This window comes from Falco cherrug, chromosome 2 (genome assembly GCF_023634085.1).
Source record: "Falco cherrug isolate bFalChe1 chromosome 2, bFalChe1.pri, whole genome shotgun sequence".
Classification (NCBI taxonomy): Eukaryota; Metazoa; Chordata; class Aves; order Falconiformes; family Falconidae; genus Falco; species Falco cherrug.
In genome coordinates, this window is record NC_073698.1 from 7,158,858 (window position 1) to 7,173,994 (window position 15,137).

General features: G+C 42.2%; 1 protein-coding gene across 2 annotated transcripts; it reads left to right on the forward strand.

Moving 5' to 3' along the window:
- Nucleotides 1-1,963: 1,963 nt before the first annotated feature.
- Nucleotides 1,964-14,207, forward strand: HIKESHI (heat shock protein nuclear import factor hikeshi). 2 transcript variants are annotated; one of them, XM_055702016.1, is made up of 6 exons: nt 1,980-2,100; nt 2,828-2,936; nt 3,193-3,430; nt 9,103-9,254; nt 11,528-11,646; nt 13,972-14,207. In XM_055702016.1, exons 3-6 carry the CDS (start codon nt 3,280-3,282, stop codon nt 14,024-14,026), a joined length of 477 nt encoding a protein of 158 aa, XP_055557991.1. In that variant the 5' UTR covers nt 1,980-2,100; nt 2,828-2,936; nt 3,193-3,279; the 3' UTR covers nt 14,027-14,207. The 2 variants fall into 2 exon arrangements, with proteins under 2 accessions (XP_055557990.1, XP_055557991.1); XM_055702015.1 differs by lacking the exon at nt 2,828-2,936 and having other exon boundaries at nt 1,964-2,100.
- The last annotated feature ends 930 nt before the right edge of the window (nt 14,208-15,137 follow it).

Genomic DNA, 15,137 nt, shown 5'->3' on the forward strand with positions numbered 1-15,137 from the left:
GTGGGGGTGGGTGTGTGTGTGATATAAGGATGATATAAAGACTGGGATTTGGCATTTAGGGAACTGTGTGAGAAATGCTGCTAGGAAAATATACGGTACCCAAGATAGAGACTGAAAGGAATGGCTAAAAGGGATACAAAAAGGGACAGCCATGAATAACAGAAAGATGAGAAGCCTGGGAAGGGTCCAGGAAGCAAACTCTGGATGTGTAAAGCAACTGGTAATGCTTGTGGACAGAGGTTAACAAGACACGGTGGCATGACAAAAAAATAGAAGAGGACAGGACAGACAAACTGAAAATGCACCGAGACTTCTCAGGACTGCAGGTGGGTCTGGAGAAGGAAGCTGGGGCCAGAGACAGAAGCGGGGTCTGAGCCCAAAGGCAGTGAGCGGATGTTTCCACCCACTAGAAGATTTTTCCTTTTTATCTGGCACACAGCACAAGCTCTGATGCTTATCACCTCTTAAGTGCACAAATGCCTGTGAAACGCAATCATAGGTTTCCAGTGCCCTTCCACTGCCATGTGGCATGGAAGCTTAAAGTCTCCAATTGCTGTCATGACCTTTCCCTGGTTTTGAAAGAGTTGGAAGACGTTGAGAGGCATAAGCTGAAAGAAAGGGATGATGGCACAGCAACGAACGTCTTTGGGTGTGCCCTCGGAAAACTAGACTTGTTTGTGCCTCTGTGGTTAACCAGGCTTGTCAGATTATCTCACAGTTATCTCTAGAAGGTTTGGTGTAGCCTTGAAAATCTCACTGGTGGAAGCTACTAATGAAGTCAAGGAAGGTTGTGCTGATACAGGAGGAATTTTACCAGAGTGCTTAATTGTAAATGTTGCAACTAATGTATCCATGACGTTTCTGAGCTGTACAATGCTGCATTATCTAGTTTAGCTGCTAGTAGAATGCTGCATTGAGTAGTTTAGCTACTAGTAGATAAGAACCAATCCAAAACCAAGGCATGAGCCAAGAGTGCTGAAACAGGGCCAGAAGAAGAGAAGATCATGAAAAGGACAAGAGGAAGAGGAAGATGACGAAGAAGAGGATGAAGAAAGGATGAAGATGTCCCAAACAACCACCAGAAGACGAACCCATTAGGCCAGACGTGTAGTTAGCATGTAGATAAGTAGTTCTTGGCATTGTAATAAATATGCTAATAGTTTCTCAGAAACGTCATTGATATGTATAGATTGGCCATATAAAGACAGTGATCAAAGTCGTTATGCACATTGGGTGGAACTTTACCAGTGCCAAAAATAAAAAATGTCTGCTTTCTAAAACTCAAAAACAAGTATTAGAGTTTTGTCTCTGATTTTTCAGCATCAGTGAGTGCTGTGAGCACCAAGTGTAGTTTGATGGTAGGTACTCTTGACACGGCACTGAAGATCAGTTTACACAGTAAACGCACATGATGTGCCAAGTTCCTCAGTGTAAGCTTCCAGAACCTGACCTGTATCTGTGAGGGCAAATCAAGTTTCTTGGTAATGCAGCATCATATGCTGTTACAGCAGTCGTCTCTCAATATGCTTGGTGCGTGTTGGCATTTTTAATCAGGTAGGTTTTCTGATTAACTTTTCTATTTTTTTTTCTTTTATTTTTGAAGGCACATTTTATTTGTTCCTAAATACTTTGGCCAGTTTTATCTGGATTCAAACACTTTGGATCTAGCTTTTTACTTCCACTGCAAGACTATTAATTTCTACGTACTGCTGCTCCGTACTCGGGGACAATCAGAACTGGTTTAACCCGGAACCCAGCGGGGATCGCGGCGGCGGTGCGAAGCGCCCCCTGCCTTTCCCGCCCACGGCGCCCCCGCCTCAACGGCGCGGACTGCAGCTCCCGTCAGGCGCCGCGCGGCCCCGCGCAGCCCCGCTGGCGCGTGGACACGCGTTGCACCACGGGAGCTGTAGTCCGCCCGCGCCCCACCCTCCGCGGCGGCCGCGCGCCGGAAGTGACGGGCAGGTCCGCGGTGAGTGGGGCCGCGCTGGCTTCCGGGAGGCGGCGCTGATGGAGGCAGCGGAGCAGTGGCGGGGGTTCTGAGCCGGCGGAGGGGGTTCGGCGGCTGCCGCCATGTTCGGCTGCCTGGTGACGGGCAGGCTGGTGAGCGCGGGCGGGGCCCTCCACCCGCTCGGGGTGGGGGTGGGGCTGCCGCAGGGCCGCCCCGCGGGGCTCCCCCTTGCCCTCGCCGGGGCTGGCCCCAGGCCGAGGGACCTCGCCGTCCCCGGCACACCTGCCCGGCCTGCCGGCTGGCTGCGCCCCTCGCCCCCGGAGGGGACGTAGCGCCTCGCTGCCGGGAGGCTGTTGCCGTCCCCTCTGTTAATGGAGAGGCTCGGGCTCCTCAGAGACAAACAGGGAGCCTGGAAGAAGCTTTTTAAGGGTAGACTGTGCGTTGGCTGCAAGGATTTGGCATCTTCAGTACCTAAAGGGGCCTACGAGGAAGCTGGAGAGGGGCTTTCTACAAGGGCAGGCAGTGACAGGACAAGGGGGAATGGCTTTAAACTGAAAGAGGGTGTGTTAGATTGGATATACGGAAGAAATTGTTCACTGTGGGGGTGGCGAGGCGCTGGCCCAGGCTGCCCAGAGCAGCTGTGGGTGCCCCATCCCTGGCAGGGCTCAAGGCCAGGCTGGACGGGGCTGGGAGCAGCCTGGGCTGGTGGAAGGTCCCTGCCCGTGGCAGGGAAGGTGGAACTAGATGATCTTTAATGTCCGTTCCAACCCAAACCATTTTATGATTCTGTCTCATGTAAAGAGACATCTTTTTTGCTCTGGCATTTAGCCATCCTTTTACTGCCTGTCTCAAGGTCTGTTGTATTTCCTATGTGAACAGGTTTCCATGATCCTGGGGTTGTGCCAGCCAGGTGGTCAACAGCCACTGCTTATAGACTTGGCAACCTTTTCTACACCCTATTTTCCTCCTACGCACGTGGGGAGTGAAGGTATTCTGATCCTGTAGTCCCGGGTGGGATATATGTTCAGTGCAGGTAGAACAAGACTGTTGTGCCTTTTAAGTAGTATTTTTTTGCAGTTGTTGCTCAGCTGTGTTTGACTTTTATCTGGCTGTTTGCTACTTAGGTTAGTATATTCCTCACTTTTTATTATGTTCTGCTGTAGGTGTATTTCTGTAAAAGGAAATTCACAGTTAGTCAAACATGAAAAACATAGTAATACTAATAAAGGTTTTGTTCTCTTTAGGTACAAGCAGCTCCCCAACAAGTGGCTGAGGACAAATTTGTATTTGATTTACCGGACTATGAAAACATCAACCATGTAGTGGTCTTCATGCTGGGAACTATACCATTTCCAGAAGGAATGGGAGGATCTGTCTATTTTTGTTATCCAGACCCGAGTGGGATGGCAGTGTGGCAGCTGCTGGGGTTTGTGACTAATGAAAAGCCAAGTGCCATCTTCAAAATTTCTGGTCTGAAATCTGGTAAGACTGGTCAAATGTAGCAGTTGGTGAAACAGATGTGTTCCTGCATGCATAAGGGGATAAATGTTTGAAGGTGGTTGCGAACGAAAAGCTACTTGAAAAGGCAGGCCACCATGTGTTTTTCATAATCCCGAGCAGATGTGGTACTGGAAGGAGTCTCAGTTTCATGGAAGTCTGTCTGTATGTTAATGTTCCTAGCAAAATTTTTCACTCATCTTCTCTTGTATAAGGTGTTGATCTGGAAATTCTTTTGAGCAGACTTGGCATGAGTTCCAGTGCTTCTGCATAGAGAACCAGAGGAAGAATGACTGTAACTTCCATAGCATGGTTTTTAGTTTTTTGTCTAGACGTGCCTGCAAGTGCTTGCTTTCAGCTTTCCCTGTTAAGTGATTGTGTTCTTTGTAGCACAGAGACAGGTTTTGTAATGAGTAAAGTCTGACGCAGTGATTTCAGACAGCTGGCAGCTTCCCGTCGGTCCCAGTTGCACTATGTAATTGCCCAGTAGAGGGTGTTGTCATTGGGAAGCAGGCTTCCAAATGTTTTCGTATTTCTGATACAGACTAAAGTCGCTTAGTCTTGAGTCATATAGTTAGAGAATGCCGGTGCTAGCTGCAGTAGGTGTGGGTGGGTTTTGCTAAATATACAGGGAGCTTGCCATGCGTGTTACAAAAATGAAGTGCCCCAATGGCACACCTTTGTCTTATTAAGGGGGACAGATATCAGTCAAGCAGCCTAAAGTGTTATGATGATAAAGTGATTAGGCTTCAGTGTAGTTTACAGCCTTAACTTGAATCTCTATTAAATAGAGCGTTGATGTTGCTGTAGTAAAGTGTTTTAGTTTGTAAGGTGGCATGCTTTCTTTTGAATCAGTCCTGGATGGCAGCATGACATGAGAGAAGGGCTCTTGGAGTGCAGAGCAAAATGAATTCTGATCGTATATGTTCCTCTGAAATTCAGGCTTTCTTCAGAAGAGAGAACAGCCATAGGAAGAGTTTGGCAGGGCGTGTTTTTGTATATTCCAAAGTTGCAGTGTTAGTGAAACAGTGAAGTGTATTGCCAGTTCTTTTGCCAGCTTTTGCTGTGTGTTTCTGGTGCTTGAAAGACTTACTGTATTTATATATACTTTCAGACAGCTTTGTAGGAAAACACATTTTCAGATGCTCTTTGCATGATTAGCCATAAGTTCCTAGTAAGGGCTGCTCTCAAGGAAGAATTCTGTGACATGGTTGATTGCATTTGCAATGCCATGAGGCAGTGCTGTGCTTGATTTGAACAGCAGAGAGCTCTGTGATTCCCGTTATTATCTACAGCTGATCGCTGACTGTAGTGAGTGGAAGCTACACAGCCTTAGTTTCTGTGGCCGTAAACAGTTGTACAATGAAGACTATGAGGCTGTAGAAAGGGGACACCAGAGAGGGATTACAGAGAGCTGGAATATTGAGAGACATTACTTACTGTTGAAATCCTTGTCGAGAGGAACAAATTTGTGTCCCTGTTTGCCAGCTCCCTGTGAAGCTGTGATTGTAGCAGAGTTTCTTGCTGTGTGATGAGGAGGGTCAGCACGTTTATTATCTGAGGTGGCACAGTATTTTATGACACAGACTTCAGGAATGGTTAAAGATGTAGTTTGTAACTCTTAAGTTTACGTTTAGTGTCTGAAATGCCCTGGAACTGTACAGGTTTTGTGATGCAACTTGGCCACTTAGCACATTGTTGCAAGGACTGGTTGGTCTGTTAAATATCATGGGGGTGGAATATTAGGCTTCTGGACTATGAGGCTCAAGTAAAATGGTGTTGTCTCAGGTTTTTTTTGTTTCTTTCCTTCTTCCTGTGTTGTGCTCACTTAGGAAAGCCAATGCAGGTGAACACTGCAGTGTTTCCAAGTGTGATACCAGAAGCTGTCCAAATAGATGAACTAAAGGGGGAATGGCTTTTGTGGAATACAGTCTTCAATGTGAAAGTGATTTGTGGAATAGAGACTAAATTATGAACCTGGACATTTTATTCCTTGACTACAGGTGTTATTTAAACTCTGGTAACCTTCCTTGAGTAGGAGATTTCCAGTTTGGGTCTCGAAGGTGACTCTCAGAAATGTCATAGTACCCTCTAAAAGATTCCTTTAGAGCTCCTCTATGAAAGTTTGCTGACTTGTATTTCTTAGTGATCTCAGTACAAACTTAATATATCTAAAATCAGGCTTTTCTGTTGTACCCCTTGCTAACTTCTAACCATTCTTAAAAACTGTGCTGGGAGGCTAGAAATATAAGTACTTGTGTAGTTTGTGGGGGTTTTGTGGGGTTGTTTTGTTGGGTTTTTTTTTGTGGTGGTGATGTTTTTGGTTGTGGGGTTTTTTGACCCCTTGATTTAGCAAGTGAAGTCTTTCATCTGCTGATACTGATTATGGGTCTAGGGGTCAAAGCCCGAAATACCCAGCATTATTATATCTTTCTTTTTGAGGATTAACTATCAAGTAAAATGGTGACTGGCTTTGCAATAAGCATTAAATCTGAATTAATTTTTTTCTCTTCAGATGCAAATAAGACTATTAATTCAACCCCCGAACAACACTAGTAGTTAGATTTCATGATACAATGTGTGGTTGTGAGGCTTAGGGCTTTTCTGGTCATTTCCCCACCCCTCAATGGTATGACAGTCAATGTGTATTTTTCCAGGCTCTTACTCTTCCCACTTCTGAATTTTTCATTACAGGTGAAATGTTTAACACCTGTAGTCAAGGCAGAATAGAATATTTCTGGCTTTAACAGAGCTGAGTGGCTACTTAGGGCCAAGAGGAATGAAGTAGCAATATACCTTTGTGAAAGAGGCAAAGCTGATCACTTAAAATTATGCAATTTTTGCACTTGTGTAATGAACTGCTGCTGTAATAAATGTAGTAAGATCCCTTGGCGCCTTTTGGAGCTGCACTAGTAGTGCTAACTGTATTCATTCATTAAGGTCACCAGCATTCCTGATAGAATCATTGTGAACTGTATCGCTCACAAGGAATTGGGGTCAGTTCTCATGGTGTAACTGAAGAAGTCAGGTTTTTCGCTTGGGCTCCTGATGCCCTTGCAGAGCATGACTGCTCTTGGAAGGCAAGACAGGTTCTGCTGGTTTTTGCCACAAGTGTGTTTAGGTTGCTTTGGAAAATGTTGTGGGTAAAATGTTTTGCTGACCTTTGTCTTTAAAGCAGAAGTTACGCTGCAGGGAAGCAGCTTGGGCCTAGAGAATCAAGCTTTAGAAATGCCACTGGTGGCAGTTGTCACTGTTACTGGCTTGTCTGTACTTTCAAATCTGGAGAAGAAAATGGCTGGTAACACCTCAGTGAATGCAATTACATATTCTTCTCTGACTGCAGGTGGTGTTACTGATTTAGAGTAGATGAATTTCATGTGATTGCACATAAAGAAGGGGCTTAGAAATACTCCTTGCCTTGGAATGGTAAAGTTTTTTTATTTTTCAGTTGTGCTTGGAAGTGTGGTAGAAATAGAAAATGAAGCTTTAGGCTGGGATTTCGCACCCTTACTGGAAGTATGTTGACAAGTGAAAGTTACAGGACAGCCTGTTCTACAGACTTTTTCTGCAGTGCAGCATGCAATGATGTATGTGATGCTGTTTTCCACTTAGTATACCCTCTCATACAATGTCTGCATTTGAGGCCTACACATAGGTAAGGTTTTTGACATGACTGAGCTGAAAGGTAATGAGGGCTTACTATCTTGAATCAAGGGTTCAATGAAGGGAAGGAAAGAAGGGCGTGGAAAAAATAGTTTTCTTATTGCAGTTGCTCTGCTATGACATAGTATGTTGGAGAGTGTAGGGTCTGAATGTGAAAACCTGAGCTTTATTTCACTACTAATTTACATACTGTGTTCTTTCTGTTTGTAATACTAATTGCAAGAGCCAAGCATTGAAAATGTGGAGTGTGTTTCAGTTGGTGTAAGGATGGCAGAGGATACTTTTCTCTCACCCTTTTAGGCAGACAACTTTCCAAGAGAGTGGTTCCATGGGAGTGCATGCAAAGTGACAGAATGGATATATTTTATTATTTAGTTCATTAGTGTCTTTCTAAAGTAGTGATATATTCTGATGGAGCCTGTTGCTTGAGGATATTTTTATTGTAAATGTCAGCTTCTCAGGTGAGGATGTTCAAGCTCTATTGCTATTGGGATTTTTAATAATGAGCTTGCATGATATTTGGTTTCTAATAGCTTTTCTCTTTCTTTCTTAATACTTGATTAAATTTTACCTTTATCAAACAAGCATCTCTCTACAGTAAAGTCTGAGATCATACAGCAGTGGCATTTGTCAGAAGAGCTTCTGAATAGCACTTCAGGAGATGAACTCTTAGAATTGGCTTTGTGTTAAAGTAACATTTTAATAGTGAGTGCTTTACTCTTAAAAGTAGCACTATGTTGCAGCTGTAGGATCTGGAGTGAGGAGCAACACTTGGCTTCAGTTGAAAAGGGTGCTGGGTTTGTGGACGTGCTTTCTGTAGGGGTTGGGGGTTGGCTTCTTTGTGGCAGTGCCTTCTGTCGCTGTCTTGAGCCTCAGTTTAACTTCTCAAAACTTTGCTGGTTTTGCTTTCTTGAGGTTTTGACTGTGGAATAAAGTCAGATGGTGCTTTAGATTTCAATTAGCCTTCCTTGCAGCTCAAGATAGTCTTGACTGGTCTGTAGGGCAGCTCTTGATTAGCTTTGCTTTCTCCTGCTTGTCAGAGGCCAGAGAGCACTACTGAAACATCAGCTCTGTGTTAAGAGGGTACTCATCTATTGCTTTCGCTCAAACTTAGGTGGAGTGTTAGTATTTGTTTACTAATATATTGTGGTCTCCCACACCTTGTTCCTGCATTTTCCTTTACAGATGTCGACAAAGAGGACTGCATGATTTAAGTGACTCTAGGTGTTTGTCATTGTTTGCAGAGAACCTAGCTGAAGCTGGGACTGAAAGTACTGGTTAACACTCAGTTGAGAAAGGTCAGAAGTGATGGCAGAGGGCTGGGCTGATGGCTGTGTGAGAGGTATGCAGTTTGGGGTTCGGTTTCTGCCCGATTCATTGTGGTTTTTGTGGCTTTTGCAAAGTCAGAGGCCTTTCTGTTCCATAGCTATTTCTTTGACCTTTGCTGCTGTTGGTGGCTCTGAGCAGTTCAGATGAGACCTGGGGCTGCCCAGCCCTCTGCAGGGATAACTCTGAGTCAGAGTGGTCTTAAAGTAACTTTCTCTGGTTTTTAGAGCACAAACAGGTTCACGAGAACCTGGTTTTGAATGAGTGAATCAAACCAGCTGTGCAGCAGTGCTGCATGTTTCCTATTTAGCTGCAGTTGTTACTGTGTGAATTAAAGGCTTGGTTCCTGTAGAGAAAGGTTCCACCACCTTTTACTCACAGATTGTGTTTCCTGTTGAATCCATATACTTCATAGGGAGCTTTAAAATTACATTTTTCCTTCTTTTAGAAATTTCCTGAAGATCTGTGGTTTTTAAATGTACCTATTGCACTGTTTCCTCTGTTATGCTTGGCCATAGGTGTGCCTGTGCTTGGACTGCATGATTTTTCTGTATTTCTGTGACAGGAAGATCTCTAGAGTTGAGAAATACTTTCTACGGAAGAAACACAGTGATTCAAGTCTTTACATGTGTGCCAAATCTAACATGTGCTGTTTGTGGTGCTTTCAGGGAAGGGAAGTCAGCATCCCTTTGGTGCCATGAACCTCCCTCAGACGCCAACGGTGGCCCAGATTGGAATCTCAGTGGAACTGCTGGAGAACCTGGCCCAGCAGACTCCCGTTGCAAATGCTGCTGTGTCATCAGTAGATTCATTCACAGAGGTTAGCTTGGACGTTCTATTTTCAGAAGTTCTCTGTACTAAGAAAGTCTTGCAAATTGAGCCTCTGAAGAATGACTTGGAAAAAAAAAAAGCTGCTATAGCAGCTATAGGTTATAGGATCATAACCAGCCTAATCATTGTCAAATCATTTGGCTGGATGCTTTGATATTTTTGTAAGTTAATTTTTCTTACACTGGAAAACCATGTCTCCTGTAAAGGATTGGATTTTGCATGCTTAGTGGAATCAGGTCAGTACTCACTTGTGTTGATGTCGATCTGCTGTAAAAATAATTATGATACTTCCTTATAGGAGCAGTATGGCTAAATGTGTGTAAGAGACGGTGGAACAGTGGATCTTTGATGATTTGTAGGTGGTGGAACTCAAGTGCGTAGACTTGAAGGGATGGTCAAAAATTACTCAAAAGTCAAGGCAGACACAGGAGTCGATGCAGGTGGATATCCAAGTGTACCACTGACCCTTGAGAAATCCTTCTGAGGTAGTTCTGCAGAACTACAGAATCGCCCTCTTCCACAGAAGGATATATTTTTTTAATATTTTTTTTCCAGTTCTTTCTGTGTGGACCAGGCCTTGGGCTGCAACACTTGCCAATTTTTGCCCAGCCTGTCTGTTAGTTGGAACCTCTGGAAATCCTCAGCCAGCACTGGCAATTAGTCGGCCATCTAACAGCTGTTCAAGGCAAGCTAGATCATCATGGCAGGTCTTGATTTCCCTAGCACTGATGGCTCTGGCATTAATTTCAATATTTCAGCAGTTGGTGAGGCTTTTCTTGAAGCTTTTTTTTTTTTTTCTTGTTCACTTTTCTTACAGACACTTGCTGAGGTAGATTGATAGTTTCATAGTCGAACAGTAATCCTGGTACTGTATCTGATGTCCTTTGGCAGTTTATACACGATAGCTCCAAATAGGTAAAGTCTCTTGGAGAAAGTTATCATGACTGGCAGTTGACCAACACCTGTTTTTGTGTAGTATGGTTAATTGAGCTTTTCCGGGGTTGTTGGGGCAAATGACATCTAGAAATATTTCTGATTCCACCAATTTTTATTATAGAAGTAGTTAAGTCATGGGGTAATAATGTACTACGTGAGGTCATTTGCAAAGTGGCTGGTGGATTTTTCTGGCAATAGTATTTAAAGAAAAAAAACCCACACTGTGATCTCATAGCTTTTTTTACAAATGTTATTTCCAGTTAGGTATTTTTCTGTTAAAAAGAAAGTAGCATCTTAACTGAAATGGTATATTGCTTTCAAGAAATGCAGTTGAGCCAAAAGCTGAACTAATCGTTACTCCTATAGAGAAAACATATAAAGTCATAGTTGAAGGAAACCTTTGAGGGATTAGGTAGCAGAGGAAGGGAATATGCCTGGGAGCATGTTTGTAAATGACTAATGGCTTTTATTTTATACTTGGCATCATCTCTTTGGAACTGCTACATTATAGCAATAAAAGTATTTTTTGAAGGCAAAGTCATCTGTTGCTACTCTTGAGCTAAGGGATTGCTCTCCCACTACATTTTTAGTAAGTTTCATGAAGTTTTATGATTGTATATATGATTTTTAACATACATCATTATAATACAAAAAAGTTTTATGGAAGAGAAGTGGGACAGACCCGCAGAGTGCTGTGTGTGACTGAGGGTAGGCTCCTGGGTTCCGGGACATCAGTTCCTCCACTCCTTCTTTCAGAGCAGGTGGAGGGAAGCACAAGAGTACGTATTGCCCTAGTCTCTTTTCCTCCATCATTTCACTGTCTATGAAAAGAGTTTGTTCTCCCACCAAAACAATGCATACTTTTTTAAAAATAAAAATAATAGGAGAAATAAGGAGGTACCATGGACTTATGTATTTGTAGACTGGCTGGGAATGTCCTGCAACCTCATCCTCTGCACACAGGGCTTGCTGCTTGGCCTCTCTTTTGCTTTTTTACTTATTCCTGCAGTTTAAGAGCTTCCTATGCATATTTTTCTTGTTTTCCCCAGCAAGATCTTGTGGATGAAAATGGGCAGGGAGAGGGCAAGTGAAGATTCTGAAAATGATTTCTTGATGCTGGGTGGATCTGAGGGCAAGACCAAGAGCTAGGATATTTTGATCAATTTCAAACAGATATCCCTGGACTTCCTATATGCACTTCCCCATTGTGTTTTGGACGGCAATGCTACTTTTACTTCATATAGGAGTTGTATATCTGTTAAACTTTTGCACAAAAATGCAAACTAGAAAAAAAAAACTTACTTAAAAGATTTCTCTTTATTTCAGTTCACTCAGAAGATGTTGGACAACTTCTATAACTTTGCTTCCTCATTTGCTGTTACTCAGGCACAGATGACCCCAAATCCTTCTGAAGCTTTCATTCCTGCAAATGTAGTTCTGAAATGGTAATGGCAATGATCTCTAGAAACAAATGTTCTTTTTTCTAGGTATTAAACCAGCTGATTCCTAAGTATTGAACTACTGTCATGCTGTTCAGTGAGATGCTGCAAAAATGTTCAGAAGTTTGTTGTTTATCTCAAGTATAGAGAGGTTCTATCCACTGTGTTTATATTTATTTGTCAGCATCTTCATATCATTTTTTTATTAGAAAAGTGCTATGCAGCCTATGAAATTTTTTTGCTTCTAGAAATGTCGCTCTTGACATATGTGGATTGGCACTATGTTGCTGATTATGCAAATGCTCTGAAATCATGGGAAGACAGAACACACTGATACTTGTTAATTTGTGCTTCTTTGTTGTTCTTAGTCTCTTTCTAGACATAGTTCCAGCACAGTTACATTGCCTAAGAATATGGGAGAGGTGGAGAAATAGTGTTCCTAGTTGACCTAGTTCTGTCACTGAGACCCTTGAGCAGAAGTTAAAAAGGCTCTGAGAGTTTTTTTTTCCAGGGACTGATTTAAGAAATAACTGTCTGTGGGGATAGCCCATGTAGCCTGGAGGTAAGCTGAAATGCAGGCAGTCCTTTAGGATGTTTGAAAAACTCTTTACTACAGTTTATTAGTTTAACCCTCTTCAGCCTTTGATATTAACCTAACCCTTTTTTAAAACAGCATTTGGGGATCTCTGAATACAGTTTTATTGTTAGTGCGGATCTCCTGAACATGCAGGCAGTTAACATAAGCAATAGATTTTCTTTGGGAGTGTAACTTGATGCAGATCTCTTTTATTTAGAAGGTAACTCTACGCGCTCCATGAACATGTGAGGCTAAGGTCTCCGATGAGAGAGACCAAAGGGAAGACAGGCTAAAGAAGCAGGGTAGTGGCTTGTCATTGCCTGGATGGTGCTGATTTTGGTTTTGGCTGCTCTTTAAAACAGTATAGTGAAGTGAGGCATAACTTTAATGAACTGAACACATTTGTGTGCAGAAATCTGTTGATGTAGTTACAGCCACAGAAAAACTGTTTTTTGGCTCTGTTCATATGTTTGTGAGTCATTATAATGTGTTTAATTACAGCTTGTAATATGTAGAGTATCTTAGGTTTCTGCAGTGGGCTGGCTGCAATGGAAATGCAGTTGTTTGACTCAAAAATTCATTCGTAAATAAACCTTTCTCTAATTTGAGTGGGTTTAAAACCCTTTAGAGTCTCTTCTCTCATTTGAGTTGTGTTAGGAACTATGAGATATAGGAGAACATTTTTTCTTTGTTTCATTAGCAGTAACTTTTGATACCTTACAGATTGGGTTTGTGGGGATTGAAAGGGTGTTTTAGGCTGTTGTAGCTCAAAGCCTGGGTTGTTGGGGGTTTTTTTGGGTTTTTTGGTGTTTTTTTAGAAAATCACAGAAATTGTATACTTCTCTATATCTTCACTATAGGTCAATAATGAATACTGGTGTTCAGGTTGTTTCTGGTTTGCTTGTTTCTGTGAGTATAGAAAGTGAAATTAGGACAGCATGTGTGCATACGTGTTTCTGTTATGTCTTAGGGAATTATTTTTTGTCATTAGATTTTACTAAAACACTACTGTATATGAACAAACATGGAAGTCAGAATTATTTGGTAAGGGTGCTACTTTGTCTCAAGGTTTCTGTTAGAACTACAAGGCAAACCGATGCATAGCCTTGAGCACAGAATTGTCTGCAGGCCCCTCTTCCTTACCTGGGAGCAGGTTGCACATAGCCTGCGAGGAAGCAATACTGAAATGCTAGCTCGTGTCTGGTGCTGTGCATCCTAGATGGAGCAGCGCTGAAGGGGTAGTACAGGGACAGCTGAACTGCATTCAGAAGCAGTGGTGTCACCTTGTTTTTCCCAGTATTTACAGCGTATCCCTAAATGGCATGAAGTTTTCATGGTTTGGTTTTGTTGGGGTTCCTTCTGTGAGGTACCTGACCTGATTACTAGGATGACGGGCAGCATCAGACTCACACTTTTACCTGCCCAAACTTTAATTTCCTACCCCCAAAAATGTTTTGCACAAAATAGCAGCTTTTAATTGACTTTACAGTTTTACTAGGCTTGAATGAGCATCCTCTGGGATACCACTTTAATGAAATGTATATTGTTGAAATTCACAAGTCAGACTGTGAGTATTCTTGGTACGGAATCAGAAGGGAGGATTTTGGATTTACTCACTTCCTGTTGTGGACTAGATGTAATTTATTGTGTTCTTCACATAGACTGAACTACTTGTATAACTTTTTTAAGCAGTTTTATTCACAGCAGCTTTAATTTTTTGGTTGTGGGTTTGTTTTGTGTTTTTTTTTCCCTAGGTATGAGAACTTTCAGAGACGTCTGACACAGAACCCTCTCTTCTGGAAAACATAAGCTTAAATTGTGTTATTTGAAGTGCTTTCCAAACAGAGTTACCTGAAAGATACAGCAAGTAACTCCATTGAAGAATTTCGAGGAGGGGTGAGGGGGAAAGAAACGATTAGTCTGAACAGACAAACTTGTAACTTTTATATTACTCTTGAAAATTATTTAAAATTAAAGTAAAAGAAAACTACTTGCCTGTGCGCTTTTTTTTTTTAATTTAAGTACTTGGCTGCAACAAGAAGTCAATGTTCCACATGCATGCATAGAAATATTCTTTTGAAACTGCATTTAAAGTGGAGTAAACTACAAGATGAAAAATGGCAGCACTGTTTCATGCTTGTGTGACACTTCTGGGTGTTTAGTTGTAACCAAAATAAATGCAATTTTGCTGCTTTACCACATTCTGAAGGGTGTTCATCCTATTGAGAATCTGCTGATGGTTTTCCTGCTGGTGCTTACACTGAAAGTTCTTTCACTTTGTGGACAACTGATATTCCAGTCCCCAGCTTGTATAAATGGTACAATAGCATTTCCTTTTTTTTGGCACGAAGATGCTATTGAGTTTGATTTCAGGGTACCTGTCTTTAACTTTTCCTGTATGAAAATGTAATGAAGATAAATCTTTGGGCCCTCTTTCACTGCTGCAAGTTAAATCATGTTAAAACAGCCGTTACAGGCTAATTCAGAGTTGTAGATTTGTACTTTGCAGCCCTGGACTGTTCAGTGAATGAGAGCTGCCAGATTATTGATGGAGGAGGTATTTCATTAATTTGTCTTTTTGCTTCAGCTTTCTGTAATTAGGGTATGAAGAATGATGTGGAGGAGGAGAAAAATCAGCATAATGGTTCTTAATATCTGGAAGACTCTTTCTGTGAGTAAAATGGGTTACATCAAAATGTTGCAGTTATTTCAAGGATTTGTGGGGTATAGTTTCCATTGTTTGAGAGGAAGCAATTACATTCTAAAGTGACTCATTGCAGTGCCGGTGGTTTTGACTGTCCTGTGAGCTTCTCTTGGTCTGCTTTGAACTTCTCTGTGATTCTGCTGGAACTTCCAAAAAAGCATCTCCACAGTCTCCATCAAAACAAGGAATGCTTTTCTAAATTCTTCTGGAGGGGTT